The sequence below is a fragment of the Poromitra crassiceps genome (assembly GCF_964638095.1).
Source record: "Poromitra crassiceps genome assembly, chromosome: 27".
NCBI classification, from domain to species: Eukaryota; Metazoa; Chordata; class Actinopteri; order Beryciformes; family Melamphaidae; genus Poromitra; species Poromitra crassiceps.
Window position 1 is genome coordinate 8,464,178 of NC_139650.1, and position 23,198 is coordinate 8,487,375.

The window sequence follows — 23,198 nt, forward strand, 5'->3', positions numbered from 1 at the left end:
GTTCCCAAACGGATTGAATGGAAAGAGCTCATTATAAAATGTATACATATTTTTAGCAAACATTTAGCAAATATCATTCAATCCCTGAAAGGAAACGTGTAACAAAAAGTATCCAAGTTTAGTACGAGATCAACTGACTAGACATTGACCGCAAACAACCCCCCCCCACACCTTACTTAGAAGAGTAAATAAATGTGTTTGTAAAAAAAAAATCTATATATATATATATACAGTACATAAAAGCAATTTTATGAAAGAGGTGTTTTAAGAAGTGATTTACAGTTCACATCATAAGTATATTATAAGCACACTGAATGAAAGAATGAATATAATCACATAAATGGTACATGAGCTGCTTAATGCCGCACCATAATTACCATGCTATGGTATATTAATAAAAGCAGTTATGCTAATGAGGTCATTAATTATGCTATTCAATGCATTATTTAGCAAGTATTTTTTTTATATATTGTCAACATGTCTTCATGGCATAACACACATTAACATGAATTCACAAAGTGTTTAAGCGTCAAGGAACAGTTTTCCCTCATTATTATGAAAATGTATGCAGCAAGATAATCCAAAATCTAATGAGGTTACATTATGTTAGATTACATCATTTAGCAGAGGCTTTTGTCCAAAGTGACTTGCAATAAGTGGGATCTTTTACTCTATAGGGGGAAGCTGCTGTGAAATTCTGAAATTCCTATTATGTATTGTTCTTGAGTTAATGATCTTCACAGGGATTACGTCTACACACAGACAGATGCAAAAAATGTCGGGAGGTGAATACTTTAAGAAGCATGATATTAAAGTGAAGGTACTTTTCTCATCATTACATCATAAGCACAGACCTTGAATGGATAGAACAGTCATTCCAATTCAAATCAATGTTCCTGGATGGCCAGAACGGCGGCCATTTTTATGAGAAGCGTCGGGCTAGTTTCCGTATAACCGACTTACAGGAAGTGGTAAGGGCAAGAAGTTTAGCAGGAAAGGCCAAAACAGCTTCTCTGTCTCCTTGCTGCCATAGAACCTACTATGCTAATGTTGACTAGAAGAACTAGAGAGAGAGGTTCAGTCTTTGTTAAAGCTATGTTTACAGTAGTACCTGGTTGACTAACATTAGCTTTCAGTTAAGTTTGACAGTTTGCTAAGCACTTGTGCAACAGACACATCCGCACAGTTCTCAAGCAATTGTGACAGACTCTAGTCTTACGGCCTCGACATGCATTGTCACCATAGCAACTAAACCTTCAAATTCCATAATCCTTATTTTATGGTGTATAGCCAAATTACCGTAGCAAACAGAGGAAGGACATTTTTATCCATTCAAATTCTGAGTAATAATGCTGGCAATACATCACAATGCATGTAAACTGATTTCACTGTGTTTCATCAGCACAAATGCATGCGTTCTGAAAAATTGGAAAATAATAATCGCAAAAACGGCAATCATGGAAAGATGGAAAAGTTCCATCGTTCGCCATGATCCGCTGTTAAACTGAATGCTGTCATTGTCAACTGTTGAACTGAAAGCAGCCATGACACACTGTTAACAATGAAGGCAGTTATGTAAAGTACTGAAAAGTTGCTACTGTCCGTCCAGTTGGTCAATCTGCTGTGTGCGTGCAATATTGACTGTGTTTGTCACTATTTTATCCTGCAAGCTATAGGGGGAGCACTTACTGAGGTGTCAGATTCTGAGAACAAATAAAGGAGACAAACTGAAAAAGTAGTAATTCATATCCATCCATTAATACTTTTGATATGCCTCTTTCCTAAAGGACTGATTTTTTTCTTTCCTTAATTGTACTTGGCCAATGTTCCCCCCTGCTGCCCCGGTCGCTGCTCCACCCTCTGCCGATCTGGGGAGAGCCGTAGACTAGCACCATGCTTCCTCCGACACATGTGCAGTTGCCAGCCGCTTCTGCAGCGGGGAGCTTCACCGACAGCACGTAGCACGTGGGAGGATCACGCTAATCCCCATCAGTTCCCTTCCGCCCGGAACAGCCGCCCCGACCGACCTGAGGAGGCACTGGTGCACGGGGGCGCGAACCTGCGACCCTCGTGTTGATAGGCAGGGAATCTACCGCTACACTACACGGATGCCCTAGAAACATAATTTTTTGAAGGAATATCCTTTAAATCTTTGACTTGACTGATTGCTGAATACAACGTAAGAGTACGTAACAGTACAACCTAACAGTAGAGTACGTAACAGTACAACGTAACAGTAGAGTACGTAACAGTACACTATAGCAAAGTGACAAACACTGATGTCATTGCGCAACTGTGGTTCAGCCATGAGCAAAAAATAAATAAATAATTATAATAATGTTTGCCCCCCAAGCAATGTTTAACTGTTTGAAACCGCATGTGCATGAAACGTGAAGTGCCAAGTACATTTTAAATATAGCCTATTTTCAGATGATACTGTTCAGCAAAAATCCATCACACACCTATTTGAGTTTAACTCATTAAGTGCCATAGACGACCTAACTCGTCTTACATAATCCAGCGCTTAAGTGCCAAGGACGGACTAACTCGTCTTACATAAAGATTTTTTTTTTTTGACGGTGGGACATCAATCAACCCCTTTTACATCTTTGAGATAACTATTTGGAGCAAGAGCATGTGTGTAATCTATTTTACCGACCACTAAGTGGCGACAGAGACCGAGAGAAGTCACAGCCACGGGACCCAAAAGCCACAAAAGCAGCCGCCTCCCGCGGAAATGGCTTGGCGATTTTACAGTCAGAAGCCCGGACACACACACACAGAACGGACAGAGATCCCTTCCCCCCAGAGCCGCGCAGCAACGCGCGAACACACACACACACACACACACACACACACACACACACACACACACACACACACACACACACACCGCGGGAGCAAGCTATTCAAGGAAATGGCGACGCGATTTTACAGTAATCCATTTCAGACTCGTCTTGCCCGACAGGCAGACAGGCAGGCAGGCAGCAGCAACGCGCTTCTGACACGCCCGCTGTTAGAGCCAGGAGGAAGGAGGAGAAGACACACGGAGGGAGGAGTTTGAATGAGAGGGGTGTTTCCTGTTGTTATGGAGGAAATTACTGTTCAAAACTATTGTTTAGAATGTCTGACGGTCTTACTGATGCCAAAAATGAATGGTTAAAGTGACTGTTTCACAAAAAGCCATTTATCTCTGAATAAATTTCCAGACGCTGAAACCATGCTGTACTCAACGGCTAATATCTACATAACTACTAACTCTGCAAACTAACTCTTTTAGACAGAGAAAGCACACATTCTATTAGTTATTTTTAGATGATTGATGTTCATGAATTCTTAACAGAAAAGAATCCTCGGCTGTTCTAAAATGAGCCAGAATCGTCAAAAACACCCCTGGCACAACTTACCTACAGGAATGAAAACATGGCTGGCATTCAATGTGTTAAATATAGCCGATGTGATATATTTAAACTCAAACAATTGTGTGAAGTCCGATGAAAAGCAGGCTTTCAAATTGTCATATTACTACAGGTTTTAGGTCTGGCAGCAAAAACGGTGCTCATTTGAATTAAGGGCAAAACAATCCTTTAATGAAAAAGAAAAAAATGCCTTTATTTGTCTGTCTATCATACATACTTCTGCATAGGTGCCTTCATCAGGGATAGTCATTTAAAATGAGTGGAGCAATCGGACTGACTGAAACTCCAAAAACAACTATTGAAGTGGGATAAGCGCTTGGACTTCTCTGCTTTATTCAACCTTCCTGTGGATCAACTCCTGTGAAGGGCGGTTTATGATGGAACCTGGTCCATGGCTTGAGAATGCTGCACTCTGGTCTGAAAGCTCCTGAACGTATCGAGGTCAATTGAAATGGCACCCAGAAAATGCATCCAACTTCCGAGTAAATCATGTTTCCAATAAAACATGTATCCAATAAACCAGAGTGCATTTTTGATCCTCAACCCCGCCTCCCTCCCTCCCTCCCTCCCTCCCTCCCTCCCTCTGGCTGTGAGAAATGGGCACAAGGGACATTCGCTCGCTGAGCTTTTATTCCCCGGGTGATGATTGGATGCCAAATGCCTCCTCCAAGGCTGCTAACCCCGCCCACTCTTCACTTAGGCCATGTCTATATTAGCCCGTTTTTTATGGGTCGGCACTTCGCTTGCACCTGTTGTCCACACTGCCTCGAATGTTCATCAAGCCGTTTGATGAAACGTAGGCTTTCGTCTCCGGCTTTCTGGGCCGCGGTAGAGGGGGAGTGTGGACACTGGGAAAACGCAGACGTTTGGAATTCCCCATTGCAGGCTATAGATAGGCTATATAGATATTTTCATATTCTGTATTATATGGGATTGTATGGTCTGCCCCCTGAAACGATGGAGATTCAACCTTTCAACTAGGCATTTTAAATAGGCTACTGGCAATCATATACTAAATATGACTGGCTGCTAAATAAATAAAAAGTGCCATATTTAGCCTATTTTATGTTTAAGAGAAATACAGTAGCCATCCTGTTAACGAGATGTCGGTTATTTTAAAATTCCGTGATGTCTGCATCAAATATAGCCTTACATTGCAGAAACACACACAACTTGATTTAAAAATTAAAACGTGTTATAATATGTGTATATTCCTCTGAGAAAGGATTGCCGGCAAGTGGTCATACTCTTCTCGACAAGCCACGCGCCCTTTTTTATTGCGGTCCATCGATAATATATACAGTCTATGGAGTATGGGTACACATCAAGCAGCGTCTGGTCTATGTAAACTAGGTCTACAGTATAATGCAAGCAGCCTATCCAGCCAGTGATGGCTTGAGACTGGCTGCCACAGCTGTCAATTCATCCACTACTTAAAAACAAACTGATCAGAAAAATGACCACTTGCACAGGCATTAGTGTGATAAGAACTATCTAAAATCATACAAACCACCTTTGGAAAAAATGTATCTGACGTGCACTTTGATTGTTCTGTTTGGTTCATTTTCCCATCCGCTAACATGGCGGAGGCGGGCCTTGTGACCTATACCGGTACCTGCCGCCAGAGCGGCGATCTAACATGCCTCCAGCTTATTTATCTCAGTGGGGTGTGTGTGTGTGTGTGTGCGTGTGTGTGTATCTGTGCGTGCGTGCGTGCGTGTATCCCTCACCAGCCTTCCCGATCTGCACAGCCAGCCGGGTGAGTTTGCCCTGCAGGACGGACTTCTCTTTCTTGGTCACGTTGACCTTCTTCACGGGCTTGGCCTCCTCCTTCTCCTCCTTCTCCTCGGACTCGACCGCCTCCTCGCTCTTCAGCGGCTGGATCTCCAGGGCAATGCCATCCTGGGTCTTAGCTGGGGGGGGGGGGGGGGGAGGAGGAGGGGGGGTGATAGTCAGGTGGGGGGAGGGTAAAAGGGAGGGTGGTGAAGAGAGAGGACAAGAGTAGAAGATGGAGAGGAAGGGTTTGGGATGGGTTGGGGGCCAGAATGGAGGAGGAAAGTGGGCGAGAGGAAAGGGTGATGGGCAAAGGGGTTTAGAAATGGAGAAGAAGGGTGGTGAAAGAAGAAGATTGAGATGGGTAGAGGATGGGGTAGGAAATAGAGGAGAGGAGGATTTGGCAGGATGCCAGGGGGCAGCAGGCGTCGAAGCCGGGCCACAACAGGGTTGCAGGGATGGAGATGGAGAAAAGAGGAAAGCGTTTTTTCAAGATCGGGAGGGAATAAGAGTGGAGCATGTGGGAAGAGGGCAACGGTTGATCATGGTAAGTAGATAACAAAAAACAAAAACAAAAACAAGATTGGAGGTTTTACAAAATGGTCGAGGAGGAGGAGGGTCAACGGTGGCGGTGATGAAGAGGAGGAGATATTAAAAGAAACAAGGGAACAAGGGTTCAGGAGTGGTTTGGGGATGAAGGGTAGGGAGGCAGACGAGCAGATTCAGTTAGCGTTGGAGAACAGTTGGAAAAAAAGCTGTCACCCAAGACCAGAGAGTAGTATCATTACCATGGATCTGACTTTGTGCAGAGGCTTTGGCTGAATGAGAAGAATGGCATTTCACCGTTTAATTATCAGAGAACAAGCAATGTGAATGAAAAAAGGTCCAAGGGGTTGGGGGCATTGTGAAACACGCTTGCCAACATGTTAGGAACAGCAGTTAATAATGGAAAAAAGTAGCTTGGTGAACATTAAGCGCACATACCACAGAGTACAGCAGAGGAGATAAAACAGAGAGGATTTAACAAGGGAGTGTCACTCATAGACAAACAGTGTCCCACTTTAGTCAAGACAGCATTGAACAGATCAGAGCCGAGCGGCTGGGAACAAGGCAGTTGGGAACAAGGCAGTTGGGAGGGTAGACGGAATTCTGACATATGTCTCCTTGTTTCGTCTCGTCGACACAAAGACAAGTCGTCCTGCTACACAGCTTTGCTCCTGATTTACATAGGCAAATAAGAATATTTGCATTTCACTTCATCGGCTTGGATTTGTCTTATTTGTGGTGGAGTGTGTGATGTGTTTGAGCTCTGCGCAAGAGTGCACAACGTGCTATTGAATTCACTAGTATTTAACTATTCGCCATCTCCATCCAATGCTATTCTTTCTTATACTGCCACGGCAAAGCACCGGACGTTTATGTTACTGTTGTCCTTCTGTACTGTACAATGGTGCCTTGTAAAGGACTGGTATGACAGTACAAAATCAAAACTGATTAAAACTGTGACAATATTATTTGGATATCACCAAGAATTTCTTGTTATTTCAGGAAAAAACTTCCCTGGAATTGACTGAATACGAGTAGATGAGCTTTAAAAATGGTTGGAAACTTTTTTGCCATAAAAAAACAGTAATACAGCAATTAGTAGGGATGGGATGATATGAGACGGCGATTACCCACTGGTCTTACTCTTTATTATGATTTATTTAAGTTACACCTAACATAATCACTAGGTTTAGCCCTACCGGTATAATCCCCCAATGTAACCTTAGTCTGTCCCTACGTGACATGCAGTTGACTTGATTGTGTGACTCACTGCTTATGTGTTTGAGAGTTTTATTCTAGGTAAAGGTAACTCACAGGTCCTATCTTCAAGCTTTTATCTCGCTACCTGGTCTGGCGTGGACCCTGTACGTTTGGCACAGTTGGCTTGGTGTTAGTTTGGGTTTAGTCTCTCAAGCCAGACTGTCTCTTCTGCATTCTGCGAATGCATCATATAGTCTGTACTTCACGCACAGAGAGGTTGGTCAAAGGAAGTTGGGGGAAAAAACGCTTCAGAACGGACGAAGTTCAAACCGAAGCAGGTGATTGGAGAAATACTCGTATTTCTCCAATCACCTGCCTTTAGGCGGGACATCGCCCTATCATCGCTCATATTTTTCCTTGAGTTCCCCTTTTCGTTTTGACCAACTTTTCCCAGCTCGAAGCACAGACGTTTAGGCAGAAGCATTTGAAAATTGCGAGAGCCAACCATCTGTTTTAAGAAACTAGTTTGGGTTTGGACCAGTGGTCTAGCTCTGGGTTTTTCAGAGGAAGAATGGCCACTAGTTAAATCTAGGTAGGCTTATTCTCTGTAAAGTTTGAAACATGCTTGTGATGAAGAGCTACAGAAATTCATTAATTTGAACTTAATTCGGACATGAGTCAATTGTATCGTTATTCTATTAGACAATCAACGGGAAATCCACTTCTGATCATCATCATCATCACAGAAATATCACTTTTGGTACCGATAGCAGTACCAATGGACCATGCACATCTTAGTTTCCTGGATGACACCTCTTCCATAGTGCAGCACCAATCTCCAGTTGACTCTTACAGGAGTTCAGAAGAACGTCAGCTGCCCACTGCAAAAATCTGTCCAGGCTTTCTAAAGTCTTTCCAACCACCAACTTTCTGTTGGATGGATGGGTTTTACTTAGTGCTCCTGTGCGTCTGGCTGGTACATGCATGTTACAATAATGACAGTGAGAGTATAAGTCGTGGGTGCTTACCAGTGTCATGAATTAAAATGACGTTGAAATGATAAGGGGCTGTTCACATACAGTATAGCGTTTTTCATGGAAAAAGTGCTGCGTGCCTGGAACGCTTTTTGTGAGGAGAAATAAAAAGCAGATTATGATAAAGTCACCTGACGTTAACTTAGCAGATGCTAGCTCAGTAACCAGCTGTTCAGCTCTTCTATCAGACAACACAGTGTTGTGGAACAAGCAAAGGCTTAACAGATATTTCCAATAACGTACAAATCCAGTATAATCCATAATGCCTTTATGATCACTCTTACAGTAAGGAATTCACTGATTACAATGTCCTATTTCTCCATTTGTTGAAAATTTTCTGAAAAGTCGAACATTTCCCATCTTTCGAATGTGCTCCGCTCTGATGAGCGCCTGCCTTTCTGACGCCTTGCGGCCGCGTCCCCTTGCTTTTAGTGTGGAAAGAGTGCTGGCAGTTGGGGAAAAACGCTATGTGTGAACAGCCCCTCATAGGGCAAAAGATGCCACCTAGAGAGTACCCTGTTTCTGCATGTCGTCCTAGTTTATTCACTGAGATGTCAAATAGTCATGCATCAATGCGCCTATTGTCCCCAGTGGGCAACCATAGATGATTTGTGGGAGCCAATGAATGGGCGTTTCTTTTCAGTGCGCTGTTTTTGATCGGAAAAGAACTGAGTACACAGCCTGAAGCAGTAAAAAAACGAGCACGAGGAGAAAATGCCAACCCCACACAAACCGATGAGCAAACAAAAAATTACATAAAAATTAAGCAATCAATATGGTAAAAAAAAAAGTGTGTGGAAGATGGAGTGGTTAGGGACAGAGGGGGGAAAATGGCACCATCCTCCTCTGCAAGGCCTGCCACCAGTTCCCAGCAGTGGGAAAGAAGTGGTACTGTACAAATTGAGTGTTTATTTGCCAAAATGCCATAAAGGTATTACTTTACAGTTCACTAAAATTGCTGCCCAAAAGGACCAAAATAATGAATATAATTAATGTAGCCTGATTGCAAAGCGTTACTAATCACCCTTTTTCTAGAGGCATCCAATGAGAGAAGAATAATGGTCACCCTCGAGCCACTCAGACATGAGATATGATAAAGGCCACACACTTGCATTTCAAGGTGGTCAATTATCATCCCGACCAATAAAACGATCATCTTCACGACAAGGTTCAGAAACCATTAGCCTTGCGTGGGAATGGATCACTAGTCTAATCATTTAGAACATACTCGGACAGAATCTTTTGCAGAAACGAGGCAATTTTTGGACATTTTGACATTTGATCAAACTCACAACCGCAGATATCACCATTGGACACCAAAAAAGGTCGGGGTGTCAAAACCAGGAATCTTTGTAGTTGCACATGGTCCATTCTGAGGACGAGGTTGGACCGGACCACAAGCAACAACATAGAACTGAGCAAGACGAGAACTAACTGACACAGCTTCACACGGACGGGACTGGACTGGACTGACGGGTGGGGACCCACGGACCAACGCACAGCACTTCAACAGACGCAGCACTGAATCATGGCAAAACGCACGGCGGATAGGAGGGGGGGAGGGGGCGGGCAAAGTGTGTTGTTTTACAATAAAAGAGAAACAAAAAAGTTTGACAAACAAGAAGACGACAAACAAACTCAAAGAATGACCAAAAGAAACAAAACAACAAATGCAATAACAACACAACAAAACCAGCACAAAAATATAAGACAAAGTAGGAGGTAGAGGAGGCTGAAAAACTCTGTATCTATGCTATATTTCAGAGAGAGAGAGAGAGAGAGAGAGAGATAGACTATAAGAGGGAGAGAGTCAAACAGAGGTTACGAGACAGCATGGAGTCCTGAGCAACACCCTGGAAGAGGCAACAGTCAGATAAATGAGGTCAATCAAAGACAAAACAAACAGGGGAAAAGAAAAGACAACAGAACAAACGACAGTCCACAGCCCACTGAACTGCAAGGGTGCAACTCCCACACAGACGCTCGGGCCCGCTAGCTATTGACACGGCCATGCGGCGTCACGTTCACTTGATCTTACTGGATTTGTCCAGTTCCTCGTGTCGATTTTTTGGACCATTTGGTTTCTCCTCACTAACTCCGCTGCAGACTAAACTGTCACCCCCACCCCCCTTTCACTGGAATATGCAACAAAAAAAAAAAAAGTATTTTCAAAGTATGCAAATGAACGTTGATAATTTTTAATGATCAACATATTGTCAAATTAATGTGATGCTGAATGTTGGTATTTGGTATAATTGCCATGAACAAATGAGAGCATGGTGTTTCTTAACGTGTTTCCCCTGTTGATGCTGGTTGGTTGATGTGATTGAGGGTATAGAGTGTTGATGCTGGTTGGTTGATGTGATTGAGGGTATAGATGGATTGCAATAGATGGATTGCAGCCTGATCTTGTTTCTTAGGAATATCTATATCTCAAGAGAACCTATCTGTTTGTATTCACAACTAACATACACTTATGATCGACACAATTATAATACTAGACATGCCTGTGGTGAAAATTTCATACTGCCATTACCAAAAACAAATGCAGCGAAGAAAACTGTGTTATATAGAGCCATGTCACATTGGAACAAATTGCCAGTACATCTAACACAGATTACCAGTAAGATAAGTTTTAAAAAGAAATTGAAAACAGCATTAAGACAAAAAGAAATAAGTTTACATTAAAATATAGATAGGCCTACTGTAATGTACACTAAGGATATGACTGTTTGAGAATTTAATTCCTTTTATTGTATTTTTGTGATTTGATAGTGATACTATGTTAGTGCATTGAATGTATTTTTATATGCGATGTTATGTATGTATGTATGTATGTATGTATTGTTTTGTTTTGTTGTGTGTGGACCCCAGGAAGACTAGTTGTTGCTGCGGTGATGACTAATGGGGATCCGTAATAAAGATAAAGATAAAGATAGAGTGTTGATGCTGGTTGGTTGATGTGATTGAGAGTATAGACTAGAGTGTTGATGCTGGTTGGTTGATGTGATTGAGGGTATAGCGTGTTGATGCTGGTTGGTTGATGTGATTGAGGGTATAAAGTGTTGATGCTGGTTGGTTGATGTGATTGAGGGTATATAGTGTTGATGCTGGTTGGTTGATGTGATTGAGGGTATAAAGTGTTGATGCTGGTTGGTTGATGTGATTGAGGGTATAGAGTGTTGATGCTGGTTGGTTGATGTGATTGAGGGTATAGAGTGCTGCAGGAATGAGTTCTAAAACCCGGAAATGAGGTAGCATGAGTTCCTTCATCTGGAAGTCAATGGTTTTTTTTATGATACTTAGTGTTCAGCAAGATCATCTTCACAGATGAACACCACATTTTCTAGCAATCACGATTTTTGGCGATCACATTTATGCTTAAAAAAAATCACACCCAGGTGTTGAAGTAAGCGGTGCAGGTGTGCAGATTGCAGGTCCCGCCCTTCTCCCCTCTCTCTGACACTGTGTGCGTCTGTGCGTGGCCGTGTTTCAAGCTGCTCTCTCCATAGCATGCCAAAGTCTTGCCAATGAGGAAATGAATTCTCAAGTCATTTCCAGGACTTTCTTAAACTGTGGGTGAAGGTCAGAGGGCGCACTATGTCATGCCTTCTGGTACATTAACGGGATTCTGGGCTAAAATATTTGATTGGTACTCTAGGGCCTACAACACAACCCTGCAGCCGGAGGCAGAACTCGCCATCTTCGGCTGCTCGGAGTCCTCTTTGAACTTCCCTACAGCTGTGCAACAGTCTCTGACACTGGGGACCACTGTTGCCAAGAGACTTGGAGTGGAAGTCCTCCTCTCCACCCTCTTTTCGTGTATGGCTGATGGACATGATTTCTGTTATACAGATGGAGAGACTCGGGTCCCTGAGAACCCTGACAACTACAGTATCTGGGAACCGTTTCTGGCCTACTTTGACGAGGTTAAGAATGACGGGTCACTGAGGTTGGGGGTGATGGTTGGCTTGCCCGGCTGGTGTCTTGTGGACCCCTTGCGTGAGATCCCAAGCACTTTATCTATTACATACGTAAGCGCCTTGAGCAGCTGGTAGAACCACATTGCAATGTTAAATGTCAATGATATATGTATGTTTTTTCCTTCTTTTTGTTATTTTTTCTTTTCCCCTGTGTCTGAGCCTGTCTGTCTTGTATTGTCTCGTGTATTGTTTCATAAAAAAGATTAAAATAAAATATTGGGGGGGGGGGGATTGCGTGAATGTGTGTGTGCATGCGTGCGTGTTTTACCGGCTTTCAAATGCTATCGTCCTCGAGACGCGCTCTCTCCCTCTCTCTACGCCTGTGTCTCAGCTGTCTGTGCCGACCGGGAAACTGGGGGCGGGGCCTAGGCTAAATCTCGTCCTCGCATGTCGGTGCACACTCTCGCACCACAAACACACACAGTCACTTATAGAAGTGCCTGCAACGCTTACAAAGAATAAAAGTGGTGTTCATTTGTGAAGATTATCTTGCTGAACAAATCATCTAAGTATCATAAACGTTTGTGAGCAACAAAGACCTTATTTCAGGCATCTAACCAAGAACCCATTAAAAAAAACTCATCGACTTCCAGATGAGGGAACCCAGGGCGATGCTAAGTTCCGGGTTCCAGATGAGGGAACCCAGGGCGATGCTAAGTTCCAGACGAGGGAACCCAGGGCGATGCTAAGTTCCAGATGAGGGAACCCAGGGCGATGCTAAGCTCCAGATGAGGGAACCCAGGGCGATGCTAAGCTCCAGATGAGGGAACCCAGGGCGATGCTAAGTTCCTCCAGATGAGGGAACCCAGGGCGATGCTAAGTTCCTCCAGATGAGGGAACCCAGGGCGATGCTAAGCTCCAGATGAGGGAACCCAGGGCGATGCTAAGCTCCAGATGAGGGAACCCAGGGCGATGCTAAGTTCCAGATGAGGGAACCCAGGGCGATGCTAAGTTCCAGATGAGGGAACCCAGGGCGATGCTAAGTTCCAGATGAGGGAACCCAGGGCGATGCTAAGCTCCAGATGAGGGAACCCAGGGCGATGCTAAGTTCCAGATGAGGGAACCCAGGGCGAGCTGAGCTCCAGATGAGGGAACCCAGGGCGATGCTAAGCTCCAGATGAGGGAACCCAGGGCAATGCTAAGTTCCAGATGAGGGAACCCAGGGCGATGCTAAGTTCCGGATGAGGGAACCCAGGGCGATGCTAAGTTCCAGATGAGGGAACCCAGGGTGATGCTAAGTTCCAGATGAGGGAACCCAGGGCGATGCTAAGTTCCAGATGAGGGAACCCAGGGCGATGCTAAGTTCCAGATGAGGGAACCCAGGCGATGCTAAGCTCCAGATGAGGGAACCCAGGGCGATGCTAAGTTCCAGATGAGGGAACCCAGGGCGATGCTAAGTTCCAGATGAGGGAACCCAGGGCGATGCTAAGCTCCAGATGAGGGAACCCAGGGCGATGCTAAGTTCCAGATGAGGGAACCCAGGGCGATGCTAAGTTCCAGATGAGGGAACCCAGGGCGATGCTAAGCTCCAGATGAGGGAACCCAGGGCGATGCTATGTTCCAGATGAGGGAACCCAGGGCGATGCTAAGCTCCAGATGAGGGAACCCAGGGCAATGCTAAGTTCCAGACGAGGGAACCCAGGGCGATGCTAAGTTCCAGATGAGGGAACCCAGGGCGATGCTAAGCTCCAGATGAGGGAACCCAGGGCAATGCTAAGTTCCAGATGAGGGAACCCAGGGCAATGCTAAGTTCCAGATGAGGGAACCCAGGGCGATGCTAAGTTCCAGACGAGGGAACCCAGGGCGATGCTAAGTTCCAGATGAGGGAACCCAGGGCGATGCTAAGTTCCGGGTTGGCCTAACAAAACACGTCATCTCTGCAGAACTCTGTTGAGGCTCCAGAATGTGTCCCTCACATGGAGGTTATCCTGCCAGGACCACAGCTCTGTTCACATCATCACTACCAGAAAACAGAGGATGTTTACTGGTAGTGAAGGTCCAAGGGCAAAGGGAAGGAGACAGGGCAAAGTGTGCGTGTGTGTGTGTGTGTGTGTGTGTAAGAGAGAGAGAGAGGCATGTCTGTCTGTAGCAGATGCTCAAGCCATGGGAGGTAGGGAGGAGGGCTGGAGTGTGTGTGTGTGTGTGTGTGTGTGTGTGTGTGTGTGTGTGTGTGTGTGTGTGATGAGACAGCTTGCAGGGGAAGTTGGACGTGTGTTGGATCACACGGGACATGGAGGCGAGGGGTCGGGCCTAGAGGGATCACTGCACCCAAGGGCCTTTTAGAAAGGATGAGGGAGGGGACGGACGCACGCACGGCGCACGCACGCACAAACACACACACACACACACACACACACGCGGAACAAGGGAAATATAGTAATTGAACAAATACAAATTTTTATATGTCAAAAACAAAAACAGGAGCTTAAGGAAGTGCTTCACTGAACTAGAACCTCGAATGTCTTGAATCAGTTGGGTCAAATCAAGAACAGTTAGAGAGCAATAGACCCAATCACCATGACCTTGCGTTAACAACAAAGGTTACTTCCAGATACACACCTGCCAATTGATTTAAATTGTGGAGATATCGCAAAATTGTTTATTCCTGTTGTCATTTTCAGCACGAACTGTAACCTTAAATATATACTGTATACCCTAGTTAACCACGGTGGTCAAGCAAATCTACCCAACAGTGACATACCACCACCGGTCAAAACCTGCTGCTAGCTTTGGGTGAACTCAAGCTGTCATTGTTTTTATTCTGCGGCCCAACAGGTCAATTAGGTCTCCGAACTAACATGAGTGAAAGTGTTGTTAATTAACGAGAGGTGAAGGCATCAAACCTGCATTTTAGACGTAGCCATTTTCTCTTCATCTCAGTTTGCATTAAATTAAATTAAATTCAGTTAAATTGCATGTACCTGACACAGGCTACCCGCACGTTATTGTAAACAAACATTGCGATTTGGTCGATATATTGACCGATATACTCTATATTCACCAATATAGACATAGTGTCAATCTCCTAATGGCCATATAGTCCAATTAAAATCACCTACTTCTGATATGATGGCGTCACCTTGCCTTAACGAGCTGCTACCCCACATCAAACTATTTCATACATATGGCTTTCAATGGACACTTTTAGTGTCCTATGATGCTGTTTCAAAGGCGATTTCACTCTGACAACTATAAAAACATTGACTACAAAAAAAGGGGGGGGGGGACGACTTGTTTGGTATGAAATTCAATTTTTCTTTTGCGATTATATACTTTGTCTGCCCTTTGGTCTGGACCGAGGTTTTTTCTCTTGTGCTTTAATACAATGATACATTGTAGCTCTTTCTTGTGATATAAATGTGCTGCTGTGAGCGAACTGCACTTTGCTACTATGCACTTTATATCTCTACTGTGCACTTTAGATCGTTGCTACTGTTGTCATTTGCACTTTAACTATTGTGTTGCACTTTAAACTGCTGCTCTAGACTGTTTTTACAATGTTCTTTTTGTCTTATTTGTTTTTATGTATGTACTTCGTACTACGCTTTCTGCAATCCAATTTGCCCTTTTGGGACACTTAATAAATCTTGAATCTTGAATCTTGAAATCAGCAGCTCTAATCCAAATATTTCAGTGTAGAACATAACAAGGTAAACACTGACCTCCAGCCAAGACGCTATAGACCTTATTCGATTGACGTCACTCACGTACTGACATGCCCACCACCGGCATATTGTCGACATAGCGCTGCAGCTCTCAAGTGACAGCCTATGTGGAGCAGCGTTTATAGGAAGCTAGCCGCCGTTAGCGTTACCTGTATTGTTCCTGTTGTGTTCGGATGGTGACCTGCGTTATACACGGCTGTAGTAATGACAGCAATAAAGTCCCTGTGGTTTGTTTCTATTGTTTCTACCATCCACAGACGTGAAGGGAGCGAGACTGGGGATACGTCAGCAGCACAGGAGATGTGTGGATAGTTATGAGAGACAGGTGAAACTTTCTGACAGCTCCTCACAGCAAAGTCTGTTCACCTCGTTCTTTTGTTTATTTATTACAGGCATTAACGGCAGCATACAAACAACAACTGTGTGGTTTTTATTGGTGTCATCACTATCGCTATTTTGTAATGGAACATAAACGACAATAAGGCTGTTACTAGTTGTCAGCTGCAGCGCTGTGTGCGTGCAGGACGGTATGTCAACAATGCCGTCCAGGGTTAGCGAATAAGGTCTATTGTGACATAACTTACATTTTGTTTGATACTACTGTACTTACTATGATCTACATGATTAACTCATGTCCCTAACATATAGAAGTAAAATTAGCAAAAAACAAATTAGAAATTGCAAAATTTGTGTGTAACATTTTTCAAAGAAAAGTGCCTTGGAATTTGTTTCATTCAGTTTCATAGTACAAAGCAAAACCCCCATATCAGTCAAACCATATTATCAAATAAACTAACAAAAGACCAAGGCACTCTTTGTTGAAATATTGTTTTATTTGTCATTTGTAACCGTTTATTTGGAAGAGTGTCTTGGGCTTGTTTTCATTCAGTTGCAGGTGATGTTTTTTTGACACTGCATCATTTTAGTAGGAATCTCTGCTTCTCTTCTTTGTTCCTCATAATCAAACGTGTGAGAACACTAAATCCACCTGGCCTAAACGTGTGAGAACACTAAATCCACCTGGCCTAAACGTGTGAGAACACTAAATCCACCTGGCCTAAACGTGTGAGAACACTAAATCCACCTGGCCAAAACGTGTGAGAACACTAAATCCACCTGGACTAAACATGTGAGAACACTAAATCCACCTGGCCTAAACGTGTGAGAACACTAAATCCACCTGGCCAAAACGTGTGAGAACACTAAATCCACCTGGCCTGGAATCAAACGTGTGAGAACACTAAATCCACCTGGCCTAAACGTGTGAGAACACTAAATCCACCTGGACTAAACATGTGAGAACACTAAATCCACCTGGCCTAAACGTGTGAGAACACTAAATCCACCTGGCCTAAATGTGTGAGAACACTAAATCCACCTGGCCAAAACGTGTGAGAACACTAAATCCACCTGGCCTAAACGTGTGAGAACACTAAATCCACCTGGCCAAAACGTGTGAGAACACTAAATCCACCTGGCCTGGAATCAAACGTGTGAGAACACTAAATCCACCTGGCCTAAACGTGTGAGAACACTAAATCCACCTGGCCTGGAATCAAACGTGTGAGAACACTAAATCCACCTGGCCTAAACGTGTGAGAACACTAAATCCACCTGGCCTAAACGTGTGAGAACACTAAATCCACCTGGCCTAAACGTGTGAGAACACTAAACCCACCTGGCCTAAACGTGTGAGAACACTAAATCCACCTGGCCTAAACGTGTGAGAACACTAAATCCACCTGGCCTAAACGTGTGAGAACACTAAATCCACCTGGCCTAAACATGTGAGAACACTAAATCCACCTGGCCTAAACGTGTGAGAACACTAAATCCACCTGGCCTAAACGTGTGAGAACACTAAATCCACCTGGCCTAAACGTGTGAGAACACTAAATCCACCTGGCCTAAACGTGTGAGAACACTAAATCCACCTGGCCTAAACGTGTGAGAACACTAAATCCACCTGGCCTAAACGTGTGAGAACACTAAATCCACCTGGCCTAAACGTGTGAGAACACTAAATCCACCTGGCCTAAACATGTGAGAACACTAAATCTACCTGGCCTAAACGTGTGAGAACACTAAATCCACCTGGCCTAAACGTGTGAGAACACTAAATCCACCTGGCCTAAACATGTGAGAACATTAAATCCACCTGGCCTAAACATGTGAGAACATTAAATCCACCTGGCCTAAACGTGTGAGAACATTAAATCCACCTGGCCTAAACGTGTGAGAACACTAAATCCACCTGGCCTGGAATCAAACGTGTGAGAACATTAAATCCACCTGGCCTAAACGTGTGAGAACACTAAATCCACCTGGCCTGGAATCAAACGTGTGAGAACACTAAATCCACCTGGCCTGGAATCAAACGTGTGAGAACACTAAATCCACCTGGCCTGGAGATTTTACGTCCATGCTCCACCTCTGAGTGTAGAAGACATGAGATCAGGTGCTGTGCCATGCGAGTGTGGGTCTGCCACTTGACTAAGCGGGCCGGCTTGAAGGTTGAGAGTTGCACCCTCTGACAGGTAAAGCGAGGCGAGAGAACTTCCCCCTTTTATAGAGCAGGTGGAGGGAAAGCATGACAGTGTGAAGCGGAGAGAGAGAGAGAGAGGTAGAGAGAGGTAGAGAGAGACTGACACGACACTCCCATCCTGCCGCTAAACGGAGGGGGGTTGGGGGGGGGGGGGTGTGAGGGGAGGGGAGGGGAGGGGGATGGGTGGATGGATGGATGGAGGGGTTACCTTTGTTGCGATTTTCGGGGGGTCCTTGTTTTTTACCTGTTCGGACAGAGGAGAGAGTGCGGAATGCTGATAACATGGCTCAAAAGGAAAGAGGAAAATCATAACAAAACTGAGGGGAAAACATAAAAAAAGGGTCAAAACGAAGAGAAATCCAACATGTGTGTGTTCTGTGTGTGTGTGCTGTGGGCAGGAATGGGCCGTCCGAGGAGAGAGAGAGAGAGAGAGAGAGAGAGAGAGAGCACTCACTGGCTTCCAGTTGATGGGGAAGCAGCCTACACGGGCTTTACTGAGGAGCTACAGTATGTGGGGCACTGTGCTTTTATTCTGAAAGGTTTGGCGAGATTGTAAATAACACGTGTCACATACTCAAGACAAACGGGTGGTGCCCCACACACACGTCTTGTCACTCAGGCAGAAGAGAAGTTTGTACGTATGTTTTACGTAACCTAAGTTGAATTAGCTATCTTAATTTTGACCAGTGAATTTGTACACTTTTTGTGTGTGTCTCACTGAGTCTCACTGAGAGCAATGCTCTCTTTTTCAGGAGCGCCCTGTTCACATTCACACCTGGAAGCTGAACCAGTACAACCACAGTCTGATCTGCTGGCCACTGAGCAGCTCCACTGGAGCGGTTGGGGTTAAGAGCCTTGCTCAAGGGCACCTCAGTGGTGGTGGTAGTGAGGGAGGAGCAAGCGCTGCCTTTTCACTTTCCCCACCCAGATTTATCCTGCTGGTTCCGGGGATTGAACTGACGACCTTCCGGTCACAAGCTCACTTCTCTAACCTTAGCGGTACCACTGTCCACTGTACATTTTGAACATCTGCCAGTGAACCATCATGATATCAAAATGTGTTCATTCCACTACAGGAGAGAGTTGACGTCCTCTGAAATTCGGTGGGTAAAAAAAGGCGAAAAACAATCCAATATGGGTCATCCCTAGTTCTTATGCTTGGAAAATAACTAGTGGGTGTGATGAGTGTGAGCGAGTGTTTGGGTGTGTGAGGAGCTGTGGGAGTGGGTGGGGGCGGCAGCAGCGAGGTATGTGTGTTCTGTGTGTGTGTGTGTGTGTGTGTGCATGTGTGTGTATGTGTGTGTGTGATGCAGCCATGTGCAACAGCAAAGTATGTTCTCTGTCCCTGCTGTAACCAGGGCAGAAAGCTATAAGATCCTGATGGTGCATCAGAGACCTCAGACTGCAGCAGTAAGATCCTGATGGTCCATCAGAGACCTCAGACTGCAGCAGTAAGATCCTGATGGTCCATCAGAGACCTCAGACTGCAGCAGTAAGATCCTGATGGTCCATCAGAGACCTCAGACTGCAGCAGTAAGATCCTGATGGTCCATCAGAGACCTCAGACTGCAGCAGTAAGATCCTGATGGTCCATCAGAGACCTCAGACTGCAGCAGTAAGATCCTGATGGTGCATCAGATACCTCAGACTGCAGCAGTAAGATCCTGATGGTCCATCAGAGACCTCAGGCTGTGGCAGTAAGATCCTGATGGTCCATCAGAGACCTCAGGCTGTGGCAGTAAGATCCTGATGGTCCATCAGATACCTCAGACTGCAGCAGTAAGATCCTGATGGTCCATCAGAGACCTCAGGTTGCAGCAGTAAGATCTTGATGGTCCATCAGAGACCTCAGGCTGTGGCAGTAAGATCCTGATGGTCCATCAGATACCTCAGGCTGCAGCAGTAAGATCCTGATGGTCCATCAGAGACCTCAGACTGCAGCAGTAAGATCCTGATGGTCCATCAGAGACCTCAGACTGCAGCAGTAAGATCCTGATGGTGCATCAGAGACCTCAGACTGTGGCAGTAAGATCCTGATGGTCCATCAGAGACCTCAGACTGTGGCAGTAAGATCCTGATGGTCCATCAGAGACCTCAGACTGCAGCAGTAAGATCTTGATGGTCCATCAGAGACCTCAGGCTGTGGCAGTAAGATCCTGATGGTCCATCAGATACCTCAGGCTGCAGCAGTAAGATCCTGATGGTCCATCAGATACCTCAGGCTGCAGCAGTAAGATCCTGATGGTCCATCAGAGACCTCAGACTGCAGCAATAAGATCCTGATGGTCCATCAGAGACGTCAGACTGCAGCAGTAAGATCCTGATGGTCCATCAGATACCTCAGGCTGTGGCAGTAAGATCCTGATGGTCCATCAGATACCTCAGGCTGCAGCAATAAGATCCTGATGGTCCATCAGAGACCTCAGGCTGCAGCAGTAAGATCTTGATGGTCCATCAGATACCTCAGGCTGTGGCAGTAAGATCCTGATGGTCCATCAGATACCTCAGGCTGCAGCAGTAAGATCCTGATGGTCCATCAGATACCTCAGGCTGCAGCAGTAAGATCCTGATGGTGCATCAGAGACATCAGACTGTGGCAGTAAGATCCTGATGGTCCATCAGAGACCTCAGACTGTGGCAGTAAGATCCTGATGGTGCTCCACAAGGTCATTAGGAACTCATTAGTGGCTTTTTTTAAGCATACAATGCATGGAGGCCAAAAAAAGAAAATGGACATTCTCTCTCCACTGAGCTGGCGCATTCAGCCAATTCAGAATGAATGCCTGAGGAACTCAAAATCTTAGCCAATAAAACCACATTACCCAACAGAAAAAATAAAAAACAAAATAAAAATAGAATAAAATAAACACGATTAAAAGGGGTTAGCATGGACCACAAGCAAATCAAAGATCCATTGCAGATGCCTGCTATTGTTTCTTGATTGTTTTTTGTTTCTTTGTTTGCGCTGGTCTGTGATGGACTAGTAATTTAAGGTTGGAGCACCTCCAGTTTTAAAGGATTCCAACTCAAAAAGGTCAGTTACATGTGTTTTCTTTGTTAAAGGGCTACATGTGGCGTTTTAATGATCAATATATCATCGTCAAAATGATATATTGGTAAAACAAGTGGTAAAATCACTGTGAACAAATGAGACCATGCTGAACATTGATTGGTAGCCTCAGAATTGTTTTCTGCTCCTGTTTCTCAAAATAAAGACTACATTTCCCATAAATGCTTCCTGCCCCCCCTACCCATCCTTAAAAATAGGATCCACATGTTGGAGGTGATCTTTCCAATGGGGCTTCACTCCTTCCACCTTCTACTGTGGGCAAAAACTCAGAAAGACAGAAGAAGAAGAGCGCCCTCTTCCTGTTTCTGTAAAGCAACCCAGCAGAGTCAAATGCAGCGCGGAGGCCGGTAGAGGCTGCCAATTATTTGGTCTCGTTTGTTTACGGTAATTAAACAAATGTCTCATAATGTATGTGGTGATGATTTATTGATGTTAAAGGACTACACTTTAAACACAGGTATGTTCTTACTGCCTCATATCCAACTGACTCGGAAAACCTCAAATAACAATATAGAAAGGACAAGATTGCAAAATATGTCCAACCTGCACTATTTGAACAACAATGAAGCCAAATCTCGCATTCTGTAGCAGCTACGTTGTCGACACTATAATATTCGTCTTTACACCTGAGCTTGATTGTATGATGCTGCAAAATACTGGACCCCTCCCCTTCCCTTGGACAGCAAAAGGTGGAAGAGTGAAAGCGGCGCGTGTAAAAGCGGGCGTCTTGCCTCTTCTTCTTTTGTTTTTTGTGTGCGTCAGGTGTGTCAGGCTGTTCTTTTGATTTGTGGGCTTGGGGGTAACTCTTACTTTTCTTGGCCTTCTTCTCTTGTTCACTCTCGCCGGCACCCAGGAGAGTAAAAATGATGCCTGTCTGAGAGTTGAGGCCGACTGCCGACACGACCATCCTGCCCGAGCCCTCCATCACGTGGGTTCCTGAGGACACAGTGAGAGGACATCAACAGCTTCTCTGAGACAAACACATGAATACTGGAATGGGGGAAATGTCACTGATGGACAGCTGCTGCTGGGTGGGTTTATAATCGTTTGCTCACATATGGGGCGCCAATGTTGTCCTATTAAAAATGGCATCTGGTCCAGTCAATGTTGTTTATCTCTGATATGGTGGATATTGATATCTGATATGGTGGGTGGAGGGATACTCTTGTTAACTACATTGTGCACCGCTTGGACTGTACTTTCCTATTTAATGCCTACTTAATACTCCTCCTATTCGAGTATATATTGTATTTTATTGGACTGCACTTGCAATGTTGTGTGATTTTGTCTTTTAGATATTTGTCCTATTTCAGTGTTTCCCATACATAAAGGAATTTGTGGCGCACCGCCACAAAAAAGGATTTTGACCGCCACAAAAAGATGTTGACCAAAAAAAAGTTTTTTTTTTTTTTTACAGTGCACCTGAACGCAACATGCAAGATACCCGCTGAATAAGTGTCCAATAAATGTTCATGTCATTCTGGCCAATACTTCTGTTATAGCATTTCAGTCTGGAATATGGAATATCTTTCAATAATCTATGATTTAGCTGCTAAATTGTCAAATACCGCCATCTGCTCACTACCCAGGCACTTATGTATGTACTTAACCTAACTAACTTAACCTAACTAACTATCCGGTGTGCACAACATTGTCAGCCTAAACTCCGGCTGACACCCCAAAAACCTACAATCCGCTACAGAAAAATGTATATTGTTTGTTTATTAATTGGCCCCTCGCCTTCTATCATTTCACGAAAGTGGCAAAGCAAGTTGAGTATCCCTGACCTATAGGGAGAAATTTAGTTTGTCATTGTAAACCCACAGCACAGTAATGATGACATGTTCTTCATAGATCTAGCCTTTTAATTTTGCTCTTAAGCTTTCTCAAAGTACACCAAATTCATGCATTTTACTTTAAAATGTTTAAAATAAATCTCGCGGGGGGGCATGCCCCCGCACGC

At 44.5% G+C, this 23,198-nt stretch overlaps 1 protein-coding gene across 1 annotated transcript in view; it reads right to left on the reverse strand.

Moving 5' to 3' along the window:
* LOC310798995 (plasma membrane calcium-transporting ATPase 1-like) overlaps positions 1 to 23,198 on the reverse strand; it is a gene marked incomplete at its 5' end in the record, with an annotated part of 104,812 nt that overhangs the window by 43,755 nt on the left and 37,859 nt on the right. Inside the window, 3 exons of the mRNA XM_083661563.1 lie at positions 5,150 to 5,332; positions 18,374 to 18,409; positions 22,046 to 22,171. Of these exons, the coding sequence (XP_083517689.1) occupies positions 5,150 to 5,332; positions 18,374 to 18,409; positions 22,046 to 22,171 (345 nt within the window). The remainder of the gene's footprint in view (positions 1 to 5,149; positions 5,333 to 18,373; positions 18,410 to 22,045; positions 22,172 to 23,198) is intronic.